General features: G+C 47.0%; 2 protein-coding genes across 2 annotated transcripts; both read right to left on the minus strand.

The window, feature by feature from the left end:
• Window positions 1–13,478: 13,478 nt before the first annotated feature.
• LOC308328322 (threonine aspartase 1-like) lies at window positions 13,479–14,915 on the minus strand (the record flags this gene model as incomplete). Its single annotated transcript, XM_080782093.1, has 1 exon — window positions 13,479–14,915. One exon carries the CDS (start codon window positions 14,913–14,915, stop codon window positions 13,479–13,481), a length of 1,437 nt encoding a protein of 478 aa, XP_080638219.1.
• Window positions 14,916–16,384: 1,469 nt separating this feature from the next.
• LOC308327897 (glyceraldehyde-3-phosphate dehydrogenase 2-like) lies at window positions 16,385–17,389 on the minus strand (the record flags this gene model as incomplete). Its single annotated transcript, XM_080781522.1, has 1 exon — window positions 16,385–17,389. Exon 1 carries the CDS (start codon window positions 17,273–17,275, stop codon window positions 16,385–16,387), a length of 891 nt encoding a protein of 296 aa, XP_080637648.1. The 5' UTR covers window positions 17,276–17,389.
• Between the last annotated feature and the right edge of the window lie 760 nt (window positions 17,390–18,149).

Below are 18,149 nucleotides of genomic sequence, written 5' to 3' on the forward strand. Positions count from 1 at the left end.
TAACCAAGTCTATGGACTTTTAATGTTTTAATGTTTGCTCAACACACTGACTGCCAGATACGAATAGGCTACAACTTGTCCAGCCTTTTTTGCAGGGCGCTAGTCCTATATGCACAGCTTTGTGTGTCCGTAGCATGGAATGTGAACATTTGATTGGCTGAGCACGGGATGTGATGATGTATATGATGATAAGAGCACCCCTCACTTCACACGAGTGTGATTTCTTCCGTTGAGAGTTGAGACCCTTAGTTTTGAAGGTCCTGCGCGATGATCCGCATGTAAACAAACACTGTGTACATATTGTAAACCCTTTCAATATAATAAGTACTTTGATATAATTAAAGTATCCATTTATATTGAGGTGGACAAGAGACAGACTGTTCCAATTAAACTCAACTCTTAACTGTCGGCCGAGAAGTCTGTATATTCCATAACGGTTTGTTAAAAATGTCTGTGCTTACGTCACGCCCCAAAACATACAGCCTACATATTAACTGTACATAACCCCACAACTACATACATCCACCAATTATGACCTTGATTAATTAACAGTACATTTTCTGCCTTTTTTTGGATATCTATCTTGACACCTAAGTCGAGGATTAGATTCAATTCACGGTTTTGTTGAAGTTGCATATTTGTGGTTTTTATTAAACAATTCAATTCGCGGTGGGTGGGGAAAATAGGTCCTAGAGGCCGAGACGTCCGTGAGTGAATTAACCGTTTTAACAATTCAACCGACGAGTGAGTGTTCGGCTTTCTCTCTCTCTCTCTCTCTCTCTCTCTCTCTCTCTCTGCAAGATATACCTTAACAGTTGAAGCCATGGAGCAACCGGAGGCGGGTGTACAGACAGAGACAGGCGGAACGAGGGGTCTGCAGACGGAGGCAGGCGGTACGAGGGGTCTGCAGGCGGAGGCAGGCGGTACGAGGGGTCTGCAGCAGGCGCAGGCCAACAGGTCAACAACGACGATGACCCTGCAGGCCATGAGCACCGCGCGGCTCCAGCAGCGCCTGCGGCGCACGGACGAGGACATCACGGTGATCGAGCGGCAGTTCCACCAGATGGACCGGAGCCTCCTGAAGCTGCACCGCCGCTGGGAGAGGAAGAAGGAGGAGGTGGACGCCCTGCGGAGGAGCGTGGCCCTCAGGAAGAGCACGCTGGAGCGCATCCAGGAGGAGACGTCGCGGTGCCTCCACGCCGTTTATCCCACGCCGCCGCCGCACCAGAGGCCCTGGAGGAGGAGGAGGAGGAGGAGGGGGGGGGGCGGAGGAGGAGGAGCCAGACTACGGCGATGACGACGACGACGAGACGGACGGCCTCGACGAGGATTTGTCGAAGATCGATGAATATTTGGAGAACGTGAGACGAAGCACTGCGGAGGAGGCAGAGGACGAGGAACCTTTGGCGAAAGTGGACGGATGTCCGTCGAACGTACGCAGCAAGCGCCCGGCGAAGAAAGCTCAGGAGTGAGCAGTTTACGGACTCTTAAGGTCCCTGCACACTGGACCGAGGAGAACGAAGATGACCAGACCAGGATGAAGCACGTCCATGGACGGACCTGCGATCAGAACCTTTTTCAGAGAAGCAGGTTTACTAAAATGTGAGAAGAGTCTCCATGTTGACACGCTGCAAGCTGCAGTGGACTTTCATCTGAATGTATTTAGTTTATTCACTATTCACTTTTATTTATTCACTTTCATTTGGTTGTTTGGTTAGTTAGTTATAGTTAGTTATTGTGTTAGTTACTTCGTTTTAGCTGGCAATTAACTAGTTAGTGAGTGAGTGAGTTAGTTTTAGTTTTACGACACCGACAGACTAGAAAGAGATGCACATCAGCGCAACGTTTACCCGCTGTTAATTTATCTGCTGCTGACATCAACTTTAGAGAGGAGAGAACACGCGTTTGTTTACCTGATCACTCTGACATCAACTTTAGAGAGGAGAGAACACGCGTTTGTTTACCTGATCACTCTGACATCAACTTTAGAGAGGAGAGAACACGCGTTTGTTTACCTGATCACTCTGACATCAACTTTAGAGAGGAGAGAACACGCGTTTGTTTACCTGATCACTCTGACATCAACTTTAGAGAGGAGAGAACACGCGTTTGTTTACCTGATCACTCTGACATCAACTTTAGAGAGGAGAGAACACGCGTTTGTTTACCTGATCACTCTGACATCAACTTTAGAGAGGAGAGAACACGCGTTTGTTTACCTGATCACTCTGACATCAACTTTAGAGAGGAGAGAACACGCGTTTGTTTAATTACCTGATCACTCTGATATCAACTTTAGAGAGGAGAGAACAAGCGTTTGTTACCTGATCATTCGTCAATTCACCCTCGTGATGCTTTTGCGTTTCTCCCTCTCGGGTTAGAAGGATAATTCGATTCCACACGTCCTCTCATGAGGTTGTAAACATCAACTGTTTTGACACGAGGGGGGGATGCGATTGAAGCGAGATTATTTTACTTGTTAATCGGTACTATAGCCTCTCCTATGCACAGCTTTGTGTCTCCGTTTTAGTAGCATAATTATGGGATCCTTGGTACGGAATACAACTAGAAAGTTCTGCCCTTGATTAAATCTCTCTTGCCATTTAGATGACACATTGTGATGTCACTTCTGTCTGATTGGACATTATATTAAATCAGAAAAGGGACAGACAATGCAGACAAACAGGTTTACTTTAGCTGGCATAAGAGTTCTCAGACCTAGAGCAATAGTGTGTTGCTCACAGCAACCACGCTAATAATTAATACAAATGTAGGGGTCTTTAGACAAGTGGTTCCCAAACCTTTTCATGTCAAGGACCCCCAATTTGACACTTTGACACTCTCAGAGTTACAGACCCATGAGGGTCCATTTTGGTTCCAAACTATAATTTCATTTAGCTGGGGACCCCCTGGAACTCCATCAAGGACCCCTGGGGGTCCCCGGACCCCACTTTGGGAACCACTGCTTTAGACTATAGCTAAACTGGTTTAGACTAGTTTAGATGACTTAATACCTGATTCAGTTTTAGACCAGATATTCCGTGATAACAGTTATGTTGTCACAGCTGTGCTCAATATCTAGTCACCACTGGAGAGAGATGTGAAACGCGCATGTGATGTGATTACTTTCTGAAACAAATCCTTAATTTGATTTTTAAGTCAGATCACATTAATGCCGAAGGCCGCAAACCGTAACCTCGCCCCCAACACCGCATGACATCATCATAGGCCTACTGGTGTTTCGTGACATCACCATGCTGGTATTTGATTATGTTGTACTCAAGAGGGCGCTACATGTGACTGGCATGCATTGTTATGTGTTATATGTGTGTGTTTTACATGATCTGATGTCATTGCGAATACAGTGAGCACTTACTATGAGACCTAGCAGATCATGTCTGTGTGTCTGTCTGTATGTCTGTGTGTCATGCTGTTACCCAAATATGGAGTGTGTTGCATCACACAAACAAATCACTCAGCTCCATATATGGGCACAAACGGGGCCAGGTCAAAAACTTAACTTAAAAAACCCAAATATGTAGGAGCTGCGTTCGCTTCCCGCGTTTGCGCGTCTTACTTGTAAGTTAGACTGATATAAATTATAGATTAGCTTCAGACAAGACAAGTTTCTGTCCAAAGGGGAATCGTCGACGTCGGCATGGTTCTTTGGTGTGACTGTTTTAAATGTTTAAAAGTTCTGAAAGTTCTGAAAGTCATATACGTTGGAGCGGCTAGATCCCTTAAAAGAAAAATCACACACGTGTGAAGTGAGGGGTGCTCTTATCATCGCACATCATCATGCATCATCTCATACTGGCCAATCAGAATGCCTATTGCCTGTGATTGGTTAGCTGATTTGCTTGTGTACATATGACGTATACATTTTCCCTTCAATCTCAATGGCGTTTAATGTTTTGATGTTTAATTTACGTCATATGTATAGCGTAATTCTGACGTCATTTCTCCGTTCATTGTCAATGGCAAATCTTGAGACGTGTCTGGACAAAAGCTGTTTATAGAAGGGTCTAGCGCCCCTCAAAAATAAATATGAAATGGCCGATCCAATGGGCTTGTAGATCTGCACAGGAACCATTCTGTTTTCAACTGTATTAACATTGGCAGTGGCGCACGCACCCACGCACGCACGCACGCACGCACGCACGCACGCACGCACGCACGCACGCACGCACGCACGCACGCACGCACGCACACACACACACACACACACACACACACACACACACACACAGGGAGGAAGAGAGATATGGACAAGGCTGCACATTCCTGGCAGATAACGCTCTCTCTCTCTCTCTCTCTCCCTCCCCCCCCCTCTCTCTCTCTCTCTGTCTCTCTCTCTCTCTCTCCCTCTCTCTCTCTCTCTCTCTCCCCCTCTCTCTCTCTCTCTCTCTCTCTCTCCCTCTCTCATACTTGTCTTTCCAGGATGAACTTTACAGAAAGCCGTGAAGCAGAAACGTTCCTGTTCTAGTGAGATCCAGGGTTAGTATTGATCAACCATCCAGAGATATCCAGGGTTATTGATCACACTTCCAGGGCTGTATAGTCTAACAACAGCAGTCCTACAGTTTTACATCAGCGTGTGAAGAAGAGATGCAGACCGCCATCTTGAAACCAGTCATCAAGTTACACAAAATAGGTACTGATATAACTATGTTTACTGTAAGTCTAATCATTTAGTATAGATATGTACTGATATAACTATGTTTACTGTAAGTCTAATCATTTAGTATAGATAGACATGTAACTATGTTTAATGTAATGTATTAAATGCAATGACCCGCAGAAACTTCAAAAGTGCCTTCGCTCCCGCAAGATTCCAGTTGCAATGCAGGACTCCAAAGTCTATAATCTCTTCCACACAAGACATCTCTAAATCAAATGGGATTAGTGTTCTCGCCCTAAAGCAGGAGTCAGCAGCATTCAGACCAAGGACCCCTTAGCTGAGAGAGAGAGAGAGAGAGAGAGAGAGAGAGAGAGACATCATTGTACAACAATTGTGTTGCATGTTAAACTTATTTTATTTTATTTTTTGCTTTACAGCTTCACATCACATTACAATATTACATAGACTTATTTGACAGCAATATCATCAGAAAATTCCTGTTTTTTTTTACAAAATATATTTTCTGTTATAATGTCTTGGATTCATGTCCACATGCATTTTCTTAAATCTTCAATATTTAGACTATTTGACGTTTTGCTCTTTATTTAGTCTGCTATCTTTTACATTTTTTTTAGACCAGTCTATGGAGTCCAGACTGCAGGTGAAGATGAGCTCTCCAGACCAGTCTATGGAGTCCAGACTGCAGCTGAAGAGGAACTCTCCAGACCAGTCTATGGAGTCCAGACTGCAGCTGAAGAGGAACTCTCCAGACCCGGACAGGACTGTTTCTGTTCAACAGAAGGAACCTGCAGACCACCAGGACCTCGGTAAGTTCCATGCTGTCTTTCAGACCCTTCCCATCGGGGGCGTGGCCACAGACCATCATCAGTGTCCATCTCTTCCTGTCCTCCTCTACGTCACATGGGTTCCCAAACCTTTCAGTCCCCGAGCCCAAAATGTTTCTGCCATTGAACTCGCAACCCCAACCTAACCCCGGACCTGACGTATACACATGAACGTGCACGTTTGGTGCGTACAGTATTTGTCTGCACGTGTAATGTATTCAGCCTATGGGGCTATTGAGGTTTTGTAACACTTATGGTGAAAATGTAGCCTTGGTTTACAGCCTGATTCGCTGGAATGCAGTGGATCAGGCTAGAATCCAGGCTAGTTTAATTTGTAATCAATTTTACATTTTGTATTTCACTCATTCTGTTCAATTCTATATTGATGACCCGAAAGGGTCAGATCAACATATGTACTGGCCATATATGGATCGTGTCTTGAGTGTATAGGGTTTGATGAGGTCAGATCAACATATACAGGAAGGACAGGTGGGGAACGATCATAGATGGTCAGAACAGGTCAGCTCCATATATGGAGATCTAAGATCTAGATTCATTGGTTTAAGGTCAGATTAGAGTAGAGTTGCTGGCCGGCTCCATACATGCATAGCGACTGTTGCTCAGCTGATATATGGTTTGGTACACTTGTGTTACCTGTCATAACTGTCATCAATGTTAAATCGTGCACACACACACACACACACACACACACACACACACACACACACACACACACACACACACACACACATATTTGCTAAATGAATGGCAATAATAGGAATGCCACGATAACGCAATGGTGACAGAACATTGTTGCAGGGTATATTTTTCACCATGTTGCCCAAGATGAAATGTGCACTTAAACTGCAAGGCTGCATGGCTGTGTTGTTGAACACATACACAGCATAACGTCAGGACAGTTACTCGACTCACCCGCCCAGGTGATGGCAATAATACTAAATCACTGTAAAATAAACACATGTTTCACATGTCCATCCATCCATCTTCAACCGCTTATCCGTAGTCGGGTCGCGGGGGCAACGGCTCCACCAGAGAGCTCCAGACTTCCCTCTCCAGAGCAACATTAGTGACTTCCTCCTGGGGGTTTCCGAGACGTTCCAAGGCCAGTGAGTCGATGTATTTCCTCCAACTGCGCCTTGGTCTGCCCCGGGGTCTCCTCCCAGTGGGACGTGCGTCGAGGGCCTCCCTAGGGAGGCGCCCGAGAGGCATCCTAACCAGATGCCCGAACCACCTCAGCTGGCTCCTTTCCAGGCGAAGGAGCAGCGGTTCTACTCAGAGTCTCTCTCGTGTGACTCGAACCCTATGTCTAAGGGAGATGTCAGCCACCCGTCGAGGAAAACTCATTTTGGCCGCTTGTATTCGCGACCTTATTCTTTCGGTCATGACCCACACTTCATGACCATAGGTGAGAGTAGGAACACGTCATGACCATAGGTGAGAGTAGGAACGAAGATTGCTCGGTAGACAGAGAGCTTTGCCTCTCTTTTCGTCACAACAGTGCGGTACAGCGACTGCAATACCGCCCCTGCCGCTCCGATTCTCCAGCTGATCTCCTTCTCCGTCCTCCCCTCACTCGTGAACAAGACCCCGAGATACTTGAACTCCTTCACCTGGGGTAATGCCTCATTCCCTACCCGGACTGCACAATCCACCGGTTGGTTTCCTTCTGAGAACCATGGCCTCAGATTTGGAGACGCTGATCCTCATCCCACCCGCCGTTTCACAACATGTTTCACAACATGTTTCACATGTTGCATCCTGAATCACTATTACCGGTATGAGCATGTTTAGAAACACATGCAGTTCAGGCTGTTAATATTCTTGACAGCAGATGTATGAGTTATGGAGACGGTCAGTAACAACTCCTGTAATGCCTTTGGTCTTTTTTTTTGGTCTGATAAATTAACCTCTTGCTTTTGACAGTCTATTCTTCAGGTCCTTCATGCCACCCCACCCCCCTATTTACAAACTGTGCTTCACACTAGCTTTCCTACATAAAATATAGTCCCCCTGTGTGCCCCTACCGCCACTCTTATACATTACCCTGTGTTGTCTATCTCCTCAGATACCGGTCCTGCCCCGTCTTCAGTTAAACCAAGCTGCTGTGACCAGTGTGGAAAGACATGCGCTTCAGCTTCTGCCCTTAAAATACACAAGAGAATTCACACTGGAGAGAAGCCTTACTGCTGTGACCAGTGTGGAAAGACATGCGCTTCAGCTTCTGCCCTTAAAATACACAAGAGAATTCACACTGGAGAGAAGCCTTACTGCTGTGACCAGTGTGGAAAGACATGCGCTTCAGCTTCTGCCCTTAAAATACACAAGAGAATGCACACTGGAGAGAAGCCTTACTGCTGTGACCAGTGTGGAAAGACATGCGCTTCAGCTTCTGCCCTTAAAATACACAAGAGAATTCACACTGGAGAGAAGCCTTACTGCTGTGTCCAGTGTGGAAAGAAATTTAGTTCATCTTCTAATCTCAAAACACATCAAAGAATTCACACTGGAGAGAAGCCTTACTGCTGTGACCATTGTGGAAAGACATTCACTTCAATTCAACATCTCAAAAGTCACCAAAGAATTCACACTGGAGAGAAACCTTATTTCTGTAACCAGTGTGGGACAAGCTTTGCTCAACGTTGTAGCCTTGAGGCACACAAGAGGATTCACACTGGAGAGAAGCCTTACTGCTGTGACCAGTGTGGGAAAAACTTCAGTCACTTGTTTGCTCTTAATGCACACAAGATAATTCACACTGGGGAAAAGCCTTACTACTGTGAACAATGTGGGTCAAGATTCAATCGAAGGTCTAACCTTATGGTGCACAAGAGAATTCACAGTGGAGAGAAGCCTTACTGCTGTGACCAGTGTGGGAAAAGCTTCGCTGAGATGTCTACTCTTACAAATCACAAGATCCGTCACACTGGAGTGAAGTCGTTTGGTTGTGAAATATGTGGGAAGTATTTTACTCGTTGTGAACATTTAAAAAAACACCAGCACATCCATGCTGGAGAATCCTTAGACCCAACGAGGAGAGAGAAGCCTTTCTGCTGTGACCTGTGTGGGAAAAACTTTACTAAATTGTCTCACCTTGAGTCACACAAGATAAGTCACACTGGAGCTTACTGCTGTGACCTGTGTGGGAAAAACTTTAATACATTGTCTCACCTCGAGTCACACAAGACAAGTCACACTGGAGAGAAGCCTTACTGCTGTGACCAGTGTGGGAGAAGCTTCGCTCACAAGTGTTCTCTTCAAAGACACATGGTAATTCACACAGGAGAGAAACCTTACTGTTGTGACCAGTGTGGGAGAAGCTTCGCTCACAAGTGTTCTCTTAAAAAACACATGATAAGTCACACTGGAGAGAAGCCTTACTGTTGTGACCAGTGTGGGAAAAAGTACAAAAGAATGGGTGCTCTCAAACTTCACAAGAGAATTCACACAGGAATTTCTGCCGTGACCCATCCAGGACCATCTGGAGAGAGAAGCCTTTCTGCTGTGACCCATCCAGGACCATCTCTGTCAACCAGTGAGAACATATCTGATGAGTGATGTCCTCTGGACCTCCATGGAGGACATGATGAGTGATGTCCTCTGGACCTCCATGGAGGACATATCTGATGAGTGATGTCCTCTAGAGACCTCCATGGAGGACCAACCTGTGTGATCTGATGTCTCAACCGTGCCTTCAAATACTGAACATCCTTTTCTGATTTGTAAACTATACTAAAAGTGCTGCCCCCTGGTACTCAGAGAAGGGAAAGCGCTTTTGGAGGTGCACTCTAGAGGCCTGTCAATGTGGCATTTAAAATTACACGTTTGGTTGGATGTTATACTACGCGCACATGCACGCACGCGCACACGCGCACACACACACACACACACGCACACACACACACACACACACACACACACACACACACACACACACACACACACACACACACACACACACACACACACACACACACACACACACCTCGATCCAATCCAGCACTCACATGCTCACATACCAGGCTCTCACTCTCATGCACGGTCCACTGTGTTCTGGGCTTAGAATTTAGTCTTAGATTTAGTCTCAGTCTTTTGAATAAAACACCATTTAGTTTTAGTCCTATTCAGTCAACTGAAATAGTTTAGTATTAATCTTGTCTTAGTCGACTAAATATCAAAAACCTTAGTGCTATATATATATTGTGCCACTCCTTATGCCTTATCCCTAAACTTATTTGCCTTTTTTATTTTTACAATTTCAAACATTTAAAAATAGTTCAACTATAGCTGAGCTCACAACATGTCAATGTAGATCGGATAGTTGAAGGATTTTAAACTGTTTTTCAAGATGGTCAAATAATGGCACGGATGTTTAACCCATTCTGACCTGAGATCAGATTCATACGAGGTTTCCACTGGACACACACTGGTCTGATTAACCCATTCTGACCTGAGATCAGATTCATACCAGGTTTCCACTGGACACACACTGGTCTGATTAACCCATTCTGACCTGAGATCAGATTCTAAAAATGTCAGTCGTTCTTCGATTTTTCAAAAATAGCAGACCTACAAGCTCGTAGCGCGCCACTCGGTGGCGCGCTATGAGCTTGTAGATCTGCTATTTTTCAATGGCTAAAGCATAACATGATGCTAACACCAGAATGGGTTCCCGTTCAGAATGGGTTAAAGATAAAGGCCATTAGCATTTTATTCTTTGCCTCTTAGGCTTACTGTTCACTTTTACGGCAAATTCAGATTTATTCTTAGTCTTAGTCATTTATTTGGTCAACAGAATTAACACTGCTTTCAACAATAAGTTGATTATTTTGTTGTATATATATATTTTTTTTTACTTTAATTGTACTACAGATAATGAACCTGTAGTTGAATTGTTACAAATGTTTATTTAGTGTTTCCTGTTTAAATATGATCATTATGTGATGATGGCAACAGAGCAGATTGTTATTAGAACTGTTATGTTATATCGTTCTATTACATTATGCTCTCTTAGCATAGGTCTCTCTACCATATCTCTCTCACTATCTCCCTCCCCCCTCTCTCTCTCTCTCTCCCTCCCTCTCTCTCTCCCCCTCTCTACCATATCTCTCTTTCTCTCTCTCTCTCTCTCTCTCTCTCTCTGAAACAGTGAAACTGTGAAAATCCAACATCAATAACATCTTGTTCAACACGGCTGTGTTTTGAAGCAACGTTGCAGCGTTTCTTTGCCACTGTGCTGGCCTATTAAACATCACCTAATTGTAGCTCTGTGCACCTATTGACTCTAATAAAGATCCCACTTAGAAATACTTGAGCTGTTGTTTGTTTCTATTATTTATAACCCTCCTTCTTGCCCTGAAGTGTCAGACCAGAGGTGACCAGAGTCAGAGTCTGTGTCCCGTTGTATGGAATGATAATAAAGCTATATGTGGATTGTCGACCTTGAATTGCAATAACATTGGCGCAGGCATTGGTGCACGCAAACACGCACGCACGCACACACGCGCACGCACGCGCACGCACGTACGCACGCGCACGCACGCACGCGCACGCACGCGCGCACACACACACACACACACACACACACACACACACACACACACACACACACACACACGGTGAGAGAGAGAGAGATGGAGACTGCACATTCCTGGCTGATAACGTTCCCTCTGTTAAGTTAAACAAAATAGATTTAACTATGTTTACTGTAATCATTTAGTATTGATGTACTGATTTAACTAGGTTTACTGTAATCATTTAGTAGGCTATAGATATGTACTGATTTAACTAGGTTTACTGTAATCATTTAGTATTAGATATGTACTGATTTAACTGTTTACTGTAATCATTTAGTATTAGATATGTACTGATTTAACTATGTTTACTGTAATCATTTAGTAGGCTATAGATATGTACTGATTTAACTAGGTTTACTGTAATCATTTAGTATTAGATATGTACTGATTTAACTAGGTTTACTGTAATCATTTAGTAGGCTATATATATGTACTGATTTAACTAGGTTTACTGTAATCATTTAGTATTAGATATGTACTGATTTAACTGTTTACTGTAATCATTTAGTATTAGATATGTACTATGTTTTACTGTAATGTAACTTAAAAAAGTGCCTTCGCTCCCACAAGATTCCAGACATTCCCAACGCAGGACTCCAAAGTCTAATCTCTCGTTCGTTCCACATAAAATACCTCTAAATAAAAAGGGATTAGTGCACTTGCCCTAAAGCAAAGCTCATCAGTGTTTTTCAGGCCAAAGACCCCTTAGCACAAGACAGACAGACAGACAGACAGACAGACAGACAGACAGACAGACAGACAGACAGACAGACAGACAGACAGACAGACAGAGAGCAGGGACCCCTACTACATAATTATATACAATTGTATATATATATTAAACGTTTTCTAAGTTTCATAGATAGCATGCATGACATTACATAGACTTATTTGACAGCAACATCAGAAAATTCCTGTTTTGGTTTACAAAATATATTTTCTTTTAATGTATTGGACTTTTTTTTTTTAATATTCAATTAGACAATTTGCTGTTTTGCTTTTTACCTAGTCTGATATTTTTGTATTTGTTTTGACGTCCACAGTCCACTGTGCTGGCCTATATTAAACATCACTTGTATAGCGTTGTGCACTTGATCTCTAATAAAGATCCCACTTACACATATTTGAGCTGTTTGTTTGATTATATTATTACACAACCCTCCTTCTTGCCCTGGACTGGGAACCAGAGTGGGGTCACAATATTCACGCGCATGTGATATAAATAATCCATCATGAAAAAATGAAGAAACGGATTAACCTGTTCTAGAACGAATGCTATTTGGTGTCACGTCGCACCGCTGAGACGACCCACATGCGTCAGCTGAGTACCTATCTGTCTGTGTCCCCTTTGTGCCCATATACGGAGATATCTGTATCTGCATTTCTACCTTATCTCCCCTTTGCAAAGAGGGGGACATCTGGACCGTCATAAAAAGCTTCACTTTTCCTAAAGGTGTACAGGCGTCTGTGCAAAAGACGCCTGTTCACTTTGCTGGCGAGAAACTATCTGGGACCGAGAACAAAGGTGCGTCGCCTACAGCAACCACACTAACTACACAGAGAGGAGTGTTTGTATATAGGAGCCATTAGAAGAGAGGCATTATTTAAAGTATTTCCAGTATTATTTTTGACCACTGGGGCTATGAGAAGCACAGCACAGGGGTGTGCATTTAAATAAGGTGACACAGGTGCACTGACACAGGGATCGGGGAGCCAAACCGTTCTTATACCTGCAGGCAGCACAGCAGCACAACCACAAACAGACGGAAAGGAAAGAACGATTCAATATAACTGGTATGTTTAACTGCTCAGTGTTTACTAAATAACACTCAAACTGGATCAAAGACTGGACATCCATCCGTTACTGTTTTCTGTGTGTGTGTGTGTGTGTGTGTGTGTGTGTGTGTGTGTGTGGGCTACTGCGTATAGGATCACTCCCATACCGTATACCTGTGAAGTAACTGCAGGACCTGGCTGGAAGGTACAGGGTTCTATATGGAGAGGTGAAGGAGCCCTCGGGTGTGGAGATTCACTCCAGTGTGTTCGTCAACATGGCTGCATGTTGATCAACATGCAACCATGTTGATCAACATGGCTGCATGTTGATCAACATGCAACCATGTTGATCAACATGCAACCATGTTGATCAACATGCAGCCATGTTGATCAACATGCAACCATGTTGATCAACATGGCTGTATGTTGATCAACATGCAGCCATGTTGATCAACATGCAACCATGTTGATCAACATGGCTGTATGTTGATCGTAACGAGTAACTAAAGTTTTCAAATAATTGCAGTGAGGTAAAAGTAAAAAGAATTGGCTCTGAGATGTAATGGAGTAGAAGTAAAATTACTGGAAGTTGGAAATACTCAAGTAAAGTACAAATACCTCAAAATTGTACTCAAGTAAAAGTTACTTTCCACCATGACTCTTCTTGGCCAGTCGACACACGCCGCCCTCGATGGCCAGCGACCGGCCGGGGACGGCGCCCGGCGGCAGCCTGGATATGTGGGCGGTGGCTCGGCGGTCCCGGGCGGACATGAAGCCGACGCACATGCTCTCCGTGGTGTGACTCCACAGGAACTCCACCAGCGCATTGTCGTCGTCTCCGCCGCCGCCGCGCGCCGTGGCGCCTTCTTCCACGGAGCGGCGCAGCGCCACCACCCCGCCCAGCACGCGCGCTTCGCCCGCCAGGAAGGGCGAAGCGACGAACTTGTTCTGCATGGCCTCCAGCACGGCCTGGTGGGGGGGGGCCTCTTCGGAGGAGGAGGAGGAGGAGGAAGAGGAGGAGCGCATGGCGGCCGAGCACTCCCTGGCCAGCGTGGTGCGGATGAGATGCTCTCCGCAGCCCGAGGTGCTGGCGGCCGTGGCGTAGGAGGAGGAGGAGGAGGAGGAGGAGGAGGAGGAGGTGCGATGATGGGAGGCGTTCTCTGCCCAACAGCCACATCCGTAGTGAGCGGCCTGGCCGACCCGGCCCGGGTGCTTCATGGCGATGCCCCCGCTGGACACGGCGGCCGCCACGTTCCCCTCCTGGTCCACCACGACGGCGCCCACCGTGTCCAGACGCCCAGAGCCGCCGCTCTCCTCCTCCTCCTCCTCCTCCTCCTCCTCCTCCTGCTCGTTCCCGTTCGATCGTCGTCGTCTCTTCTCTGCGTGGTTCGGAGCCGTGACCGTCTCCTCGTTCGATCGCCGTCCGAATTCCTCGACGTGGTTCGGAGGATCCGCCGCGTCCGTCTTTTTCTCCGCCAGCTCCATCTTGCGTTTGTTCCTCTTGTACGACGAGAGGCTGGACTCGGTGACCATTTCCTCCGGCGGGCACGGCGGTATTCCGTGGCTGGCGGCCCAGTCGCGCGCTCCCCGTCCCACCAGCAGACAGGGGGGTATCCGTCCGGCCGAGAGCGTCCCTTCGCGCGCTTCGCTCAGCACGCGGCCCGCCACCCGGACGGGGTTCTTGACGCCGCCGAGGGAGCCCACGGCGCCGTAGTGCAGCGACTTCCCGTCCATGACGCTGGCGTCGCACTCCACCTCCCCCGACAGGTTGAGGCTGGAGCCGGTCCCGGCGTTGGTCAGCGGGGAGTCCTCCAGCTCCACCAGCGCCGCCTCCGCCGCTTCCACCGCGGGAGCGCCGGCCCTGAGTCTGTCCACGGCTCTCTGGCAAGCTCTTCTGCACATACGCCTGTACGCCTTGGCTTTGGACTCGGAATGGTACCCGGCCCCCGCGTGCACCAGCACGAAGCCGCCACCCGCCGCGGCTGTCGTCGTCGGCCCGTCGGACTCGCCGGACGCCGTGCCCTGCCGACCGGGGAGCGCGTCGGCCAGAGGAGGACCGGGCTCACCTGCAGACTCCATTAAACTACTGCACGTTCCTCCGGGTGCTACTACTGCATGCACCACCAGTCCACCACACCTTTGTTCTGCCTCCGGGTACTACTACTGCATGCACCACTACCCCTTTGTTCTGAGTACTTGACTACTGCTACTACTACTATGACATCATATCAATGACATATACCAACTTAAGAGAGTTCTCCATATATGGGCCACTGGGCCAGTGTCTCAATCAATCAGCTTCAGGAGATTTCGGGGCCTAAAGCCCAAACCACACCAATGGGGTGGTGCGTAACCCTAAAGCCCAAACCACACCAGTGTGCATAGGAATATAATGGTTGTTTATTTATCGGGCCTAAAGCCCAAACCACACCAGTGTGCAGGAATATAATGGTTGTTTATTTATCTAAAAACACACAGAAAAGGTATACACAATAAAGCAACACTGCTCACGTTGTCGCAAAACTCTGGTCCTAATTGAACAGTAATAATATCACAAATATCACAAATCAATAAGGTGCATACAGTTTGTATATATGAAGTAGCAGTAGCCTAAAACTCTTGTACTTGTAAACAGCATACACTATAATAAACCTCCAAATGACTCTCTTTATATGTCACTGACAGAGTAATTTGACCCCCCCACCTTGCCCATGGTGGTGCCGCAGGCTCCGCTTGAGGCTTGAGATGAGTGAGAACTTTATATTTGAAATCTGAACATTGATGTATAGACGTTTATTGTAAATGGAATAAAAGTGCGTCTTGTATATATCATAATAATAGGTCTGGACTTTCCGAGGGTGAGTGAACAAATGTCCTCTTTTCTTTTCTCTCTGAAAGTGATCCAAAGACCCTGTTTCTGTTTCCCCCAAGCTAAGATTGTTTTGTCATTTTCAGTTAAGTTTTAGTTTGTTGTTATTTTTGAGGGGCGCTATAGCCCCTCCTATATAAAGGTTTAATGTTTGTCTTTAGTTCAATGTTTGTTTTGTAAACGCATTGAACAATGAAGGGAAAACCTACGTCATAATGTGTCATTTACGTCATATTGTCTCTTTATTGTTAATAGCGTTTAATGTTTGTGTTTGCACCGTTTGTTTCAGATCAACATTACATCACCTAATCAACATGAGTTAGACTTTAATATATTAGCACCCCTCACTTCACACGGGTGTGATTTTTTCTAATTCAGTTAGTTTTAATTATTTTCAGAGCAGATTTGCTAGTTTCTTTTAAATTATTTGGCAGGTGCCGGATGAATAGGCCTAGTTAAAGTTACACAAATGCTTTTTTTTGGTTTTAATTTTAGTTTTGGTTATTTATTTAGTTTTAGTTAACTATAATATAGTTGACGTTCTCCCACGGGGTTATTATATTGATTATATTATAATCACTATAATAACCCTGTGGGAGAACGGGTCGGAGGTGAGGCGATCGGTCCCCGTTTGCAAGGACTGTGTTGTGGCAGGAAGTGACCCCCCCCCCTCCCCCGCCTACTCCTTTGAGTGCATGTACGCCAGCAGGTCGGCCACGCGGTGGCTGTAGCCAAACTCGTTGTCATACCAGGAGACCAGCTTGACGAAGCGGTCGTTGAGGGCGATGCCGGCGCCCGCGTCAAAGACGGAGGAGCGGGTGTCGCCGACGAAGTCCGTGGACACCACCTGGTCCTCGGTGTACCCCAGCACGCCGCGCATGGGCCCCTCCTGCGAGGCGCTCCTCACCGCCTGCTTGATCTGCTCGTAGGACGCGGGGCGGGACAGGCGGCACGTCAGGTCCACGACGGACACGTCGGACACGGGCACCCGGAACGCCATGCCCGTCAGCCTGCCGGCCAGCTCGGGGATGACCTTCCCCACGGCCTTGGCGGCTCCCGTGGCGGCGGGGATGATGTTCTGGTGGGCGCCGCGGCCGTCGCGCCACGCCTTGGCGCTGGGGCCGTCCACCGTCTTCTGGGTGGCCGTGTAGGCGTGCACCGTGGTCATGAGGGCCTCCTCGATGCCGAAGCTGTCGTGGATGACCTTGGCCAGCGGGGCCAGGCAGTTGGTGGTGCACGAGGCGTTGCTGACCACCGTCATGGAGGAGGGGTCGTACGTCTCCTGGTTGACCCCCATGACGAACATGGGGGCGTCGGGCGACGGGGCGGAGATCACCACGCGCTTGGCTCCGCCCTGCATGTGAGCGGAGGCCTTCTCCACGCTGAGGAAGACTCCGGTGGACTCCACCACGTACTGGGCCCCGGCGGCGCCCCAGGGGATCTCGGCCGGCTGCCGGCACTGGAACACGGAGATGGGGTTCCCGTCGACCAGCAGCTTGTCGCCGCCCTGGTGGGAGACCTCGCTCCTGTAGCGCCCGTGGGTGGAGTCGTACTGGAACATGTAGGCCATGTACTGCGGGTCGATGAAGGGGTCGTTGATGGCCACGACTCTGATGCCTTTCTGCAGACAGGCCCTCAGGACCAGGCGGCCGATACGACCGAAGCCGTTGATTCCAACACAGAGTTCGGACGTGCTGGAAGCCATCGTAGAAATATATATATATTTATATATATATATATATATATATATATATATATAAGGGCTCCGTGGAGTTGTGACTTGTGTCTTAGAGGTAGTCGAGGCTCTGGGTATCGCTGATGGTCGTGGAGATATCTGAGTCACTTGCCTTTTATGTGTTTGGCTGCGATGCTTGTGTCATTACGACGATGTCGTTCATATCCTTATATGGAGCCCCCCCAATGTCAGACATGCCCAAAGATGGGGTCTATGATGTCAGGCTTGGGTGTTCCGCCTAGACCCATATATGGAGCTTCGATGGGATGGGGGGGGGGGGGGGGGGGGCTATGATGTCAGACCTGGGTATGTCAATTATCTCCAAATATGGGGATGTCTATTAAATTATCTGCAGGTAGTCCAGAAGCGGTATCCTTATTGGTGCCTCTCCTGGTGGCCTTGTAGGCACATGGAGCCTCCTTGAGGTCAAAATGTCAGGAGAGGAACCTATCCCCCCCACTCGAAGATCTGAACAAAGATTTCCATCTCGAGGGAAGGTGGGATACAGTATATTGTCTTAAGCAAGACCATGTATACTGGCACCAGGTCCAGGGTCAAGGGTCATGGACCATGTATACTGGCACCAGGTCCAGGGTCAAGGGTCATGGACCATGTATACTGGCACCAGGTCCAGGGTCAAGGGTCAAGGACCTCCACATATCAATGCACGTCACAATGTAGATGAACTGGAGAACTGAACCCACGTCCC

The sequence above is a fragment of the Protomyctophum bolini genome (assembly GCF_963924005.1).
Source record: "Protomyctophum bolini genome assembly, chromosome: 14".
Lineage (NCBI taxonomy): Eukaryota > Metazoa > Chordata > Actinopteri > Myctophiformes > Myctophidae > Protomyctophum > Protomyctophum bolini.